The sequence below is a fragment of the Penaeus japonicus genome, unplaced genomic scaffold (genome assembly GCF_977035675.1).
Source record: "Penaeus japonicus unplaced genomic scaffold, GWHDUDI00000001_assembly GWHDUDI00000012, whole genome shotgun sequence".
NCBI classification, from domain to species: Eukaryota; Metazoa; Arthropoda; class Malacostraca; order Decapoda; family Penaeidae; genus Penaeus; species Penaeus japonicus.
In genome coordinates this window covers 15,272,692-15,277,691 of record NW_028234414.1, presented here as the reverse complement: position 1 = coordinate 15,277,691, position 5,000 = coordinate 15,272,692, and the positions used below count along the sequence as shown (strand labels likewise).

Sequence of the window (5,000 nt, the reverse complement as noted above, 5' to 3'; positions counted from 1 at the left end):
ATTGGCACTGATAATATCATTATCATCATCCTTATTGTTATCTTCTATAGTGATATTGTTATTGTTATTATCATCATCATTATCATTATTCTAATTACAGTCATCATCATTATCCTTATTTTGATTATCATTATCATCATCATTTTTTGTCATCTTCATGATTGTTTTCATTAATATCATCATTATCATTTTAACCATTATCATTATCATCATTACCATAATCATTGTCATTATTATAGTAATCATTATCAAAATGATCACAATTATTATCATTATTATTTTAATCATTATCAATAATATCATTATCATTATTCCTATTATTGTTCCTGTTATCATTATTGTCACCATTACTTTTACTATTATTATTTTCATTTTTATTACCATCATTATTGTCATTATCATTGTAACTATTATTATCATCATCATCACTATTAATTCTGTCATTATCACTACTACTAGTAGTAATCACTATACTCAATATCATATCATTGTTATAATGATAATCGTTACTGTTATATTTTTAAAATCATTACCATGATTATCACTGTCATTGCTATCATTTATCATTTCTATTTTCATCATTATTGTTATTATCATTATCATTATTGTTATCATAATCATCATCATTATAATATTTATTATCATGATAGTCATAACAATAAAAATAACTATACTATTGATGATAATACTATTGATAATAATGGTAATGATTATTATAATAATGATGATAATGATGACAATAATGATAATAACTATTGTTGCAGCGAACCTCTGCTGCAGGCGAGGTTAACGAGTAAGCTTTATAAGAAATCGCTAGAATGTAAAATAGCAGTGTAGTCCAGAAGAGAATAGTGTCCTGCTTTCAAGTTTATCTCTCGGTCACTAGTTTTTATTCATGGAAATAACACTGCACTACATCAGTCATCGAACCCCGCCACGGCACGCACGAGCACTCAGAGATCCTGCAGGAGACTAGAGTCCTTACTCGACCTCTTTTCTCTCGCCTCTCCGACTCCTTGCTTGTAGCCCCGCCAGAAGTCCTGGTGTCGTATGGGACGTGAGGTGTACATTGGCCTTGTCTCAACCCAGCATACTTTGCACGAACAGGTTTGACCTGCGGTGACCCGATGGGAAATTCATCCTAGATATATCAGCTGTTATATAAAAAGGGTGTGGGATTTTTTTTTTTTTTCTAAAGAGAGACATATCTTTTATGGTAGTGTCATCTGTGTAACCGCTGGAATACTTGGCCAGTCAGCCAGGTGCCTACAGTGTATTTTTGAGACACTCAACATTTATTATGACTACCATCACTATTAATGTTATAAGAATAATTGAAATCGTCATGAACATGTAGTCATTATTATAATTATCATCATGCCTAGGAGTTCCTGTTTTTCTCTATATGTTTTATGATAAACAGAAATATAATATAGAATAAAATCGTAACCGATAATGAATTATGAATGTGAAATGCTCGGTAAGGATTATCTGAGATGATGTCAGATAAATCCGCTACACATAAAAAAAATATTTACCTTACCAGGTAAATAATAAAAAACAAAACAAAAAAAAAAACTAGCAAACTCCATGAAGATTTCGAAACTGATGACTCAGATTCTAACAAACTTTATTTTGTGAATTTATTTTTTGTTCTAAGTTTGTACAGCACAGTTGCGTAAGCTTACACAAGTTTCGTAGAATTTATTTTTGTTCCACCATCACTAAAAGAGGAATAACAAATACCAGGGTTTTCAAGTTAATGCAATACTAATGAAAACTTTATGCGTGCATAAAGGCCTACCTCCCTTACCAACCGAGTCATATTCAGTAATAAATATTTTGAGCAACAAAGAAGAGAGCATTTTTTTTTTCTCTCCATCATATAGCCAGGAATACAATTTCGAAACCCAAGCAAAGAAAAACAACATATTTTGTGTTTGTTAGTGAGAAATTAATATACGTTTCAAATTCCAATGAAAGCAAAACAGTAATGAAAAAAAAAAAAAAATCGCGGACAATGAAAATGGAAAACCAAAATACATCGCATATTCCAGGAGGCTTAGCTTGTTCCCTGGAGGAGGAGAGGTTATATCGCGGTATCCTGAATGCCCTTTTCTTCCGGAAGGCAACAGCTAACACTCATATATCACTGTTCGTGACTTCTATACGTTGCCAGGGGCTTCGCTGTCATTTCGCAAACAAACCAAAAGGGGGAATAAATGTTTCAAGGACGTATAAAGCTTCTCTTTCTCTCTTTTGCCTTTGACCTTTCCATCCCTCATCCGCAAAAAAAGATCATTACGGTCATCAGGGTCGAAAGGTTATCAAAGAGTTTCCAAGGGGAAATGTCTCGGGATCCTATTAGCATAGAGAGAGGTTGTCATACTTGAATTACAAAATCTAAAAAGAAGGAGAGTGTTGAGAACACCCCATCCTTCCTACCAACAGAGAGAAAGGGAGAAAGGGAGAAAGGGAGGAAGAGACAGAGAGAGAGAGAGAGAGAGAGAGAGAGAGAGAGAGAGACAGAGAGAGAGAGAGAGAGAGAGAGAGAGAGAGATGGAGATAGATAGATAAATAGATAGATTGGTAAATAGATAGATAGATAGATAGATAGATAGATAGTAGATAGATAGATAGAGGTAGATAGATAGATAGAGGTAGATAGATAGATAGAGGTAGATAGATAGATAGAGGTAGATAGATAGATAGAGGTAGATAGATAGATAGAGGTAGATAGATAGAGAGAATAGTTTAGAAAGAAGTAAAGCTCGTCGAAAAGACAGGTTGAACCGAATGCCGACGAGAGCAACGGGTTACGGAGGACGTTTACAACAACCTTGTTATGAAATTCCTGCACATGCACATGGCGTAGAGAAAGTTCTTGTAGGGTCACCTGGTGATTATTTCTTTTTTTTTATGACAATTGTTTTTTGTCAGTTAAGTATCATTTTAACCCTTTTACTTTAGTGGATTGTTATACATAATGTGTGTGTGTGTGTGTGTGTGTGTGTGAGAGAGAGAGAGAGAGAGAGAGAGAGAGAGAGAGAGAGAGAGAGAGAGAGAGAGAGAGAGAGAGAGAGACGTAGTTTACGTTGAAATACATTATTGATAGACTATTTGAACTATCAACCCTTCACACCATTATTCATCCCACCATACCTAGATTGCAGTAGAACTCCAAAGAAAAACAAAAAAAAAACAAAAAAAACAAAAAAACTTCCATACGGTAAAAGTAGAAGTGGGAAAAAATCCTTCGAGTACCTTCCTCCCGCCCACCCCGGCCCTCCCACACCTAACTCCCCCCTTATCCCCAGGCACACGACCTTAGGACGACGACCCCTTGAGACACACCCCACCCCCAGTAGTGAGACAAGATGCCCTTTTGGAAAGCCCAGACCGACACCGTCATCATCAATGACGTGGACGAGGACCAACCCGTTTCGGTCACGGTTTCGAAGCCGTCCCCAAAGACCAAGGATCCGGAGCACAAGAAGAGCAAGAAAAAGAAAGCGAAAGAAAAGGGCAACCGAGGAGGAGGAGATGATATGGCTGTGTTGTCAGATGAAGCACGGGCGGGACAGCAAGCGGTGCCGGATTTTAAGAAAGGTAAGTTCGTGTTTGGTGTTTGTTTTGTCTCCGTGTTGCTCTGTTTTGGCTTTGTACTTGGCTTCCTGTTTCAGTGAAGGTATTGCAGGCTTTTGCCATTACGGTCATTTATATTCTTGCAATGTAGATACTGCTCAATATACACTTGACTTCCTGTTGTGATAACTTTTTTTTTATGTAAAAGGGTATTTTTTATTAATGCATACTTTTAATGTTTTATGATATAGATGCGGCCAGCATGTACAGTCAACCGATTTTTCAGTACACAGACTGTACATTGTTACACACACGCACGCACGCACGCGCGCACACACATCGATCGTGCTATATTCGGCTGGTAATCTTGCTGATCCTAGTCGAGCAGTGCCAAAGGATAACAACCTTGCCCGTATCTCACCAACATCCATATCCACATCCTCATCCTCATCCTCATCCCCATCCTCATCCTCATCCTCATCCTCATCCTCATCCTCATCCTCATCCTCATCCTCATCCTCATCCTCATCCTCATCCTCATCCTCATCCTCATCCTCATCCTCATCCTCATCCTCATCCTCATCCTCATCCTCATCCTCATCCTCATCCTCATCCTCATCCTCATCCTCATCCTCATCCTCATCCTCATCCTCATCCTCATCCTCATCCTCATCCTCATCCTCATCCTCATCCTCATCCTCATCCTCATCCTCATCCTCATCCTCATCCTCATCCTCATCCTCATCCTCATCCTCATCCTCATCCTCATCCTCATCCTCATCCTCATCCTCATCCTCATCCTCATCCTCATCCTCATCCTCATCCTCATCCTCATCCTCATCCTCATCCTCATCCTCATCCTCATCCTCATCCTCATCCTCATCCTCATCCTCATCCTCATCCTCATCCTCATCCTCATCCTCATCCTCATCCTCATCCTCATCCTCATCCTCATCCTCATCCTCATCCTCATCCTCATCCTCATCCTCATCCTCATCCTCATCCTCATCCTCATCCTCATCCTCATCCTCATCCTCATCCTCATCCTCATCCTCATCCTCATCCTCATCCTCATCCTCATCCTCATCCTCATCCTCATCCTCATCCTCATCCTCATCCTCATCCTCATCCTCATCCTCATCCTCATCCTCATCCTCATCCTCATCCTCATCCTCATCCTCATCCTCATCCTCATCCTCATCCTCATCCTCATCCTCATCCTCATCCTCATCCTCATCCTCATCCTCATCCTCATCCTCATCCTCATCCTCATCCTCATCCTCATCCTCATCCTCATCCTCATCCTCATCCTCATCCTCATCCTCATCCTCATCCTCATCCTCATCCTCATCCTCATCCTCATCCTCATCCTCATCCTCATCCTCATCCTCATCCTCATCCTCATCCTCATCCTC

At 39.2% G+C, this 5,000-nt stretch overlaps 1 protein-coding gene across 1 annotated transcript in view; it reads left to right on the top strand.

Annotated features, from left to right (window-relative positions):
* LOC122256105 (lysosomal alpha-glucosidase) overlaps nucleotides 1-5,000 on the top strand; it is a gene marked incomplete in the record, with an annotated part of 166,604 nt that overhangs the window by 8,401 nt on the left and 153,203 nt on the right. Inside the window, 1 exon segment of the mRNA XM_086542479.1 lies at nucleotides 3,318-3,609. Coding sequence (XP_086398605.1) covers nucleotides 3,378-3,609 — 232 coding nt within the window.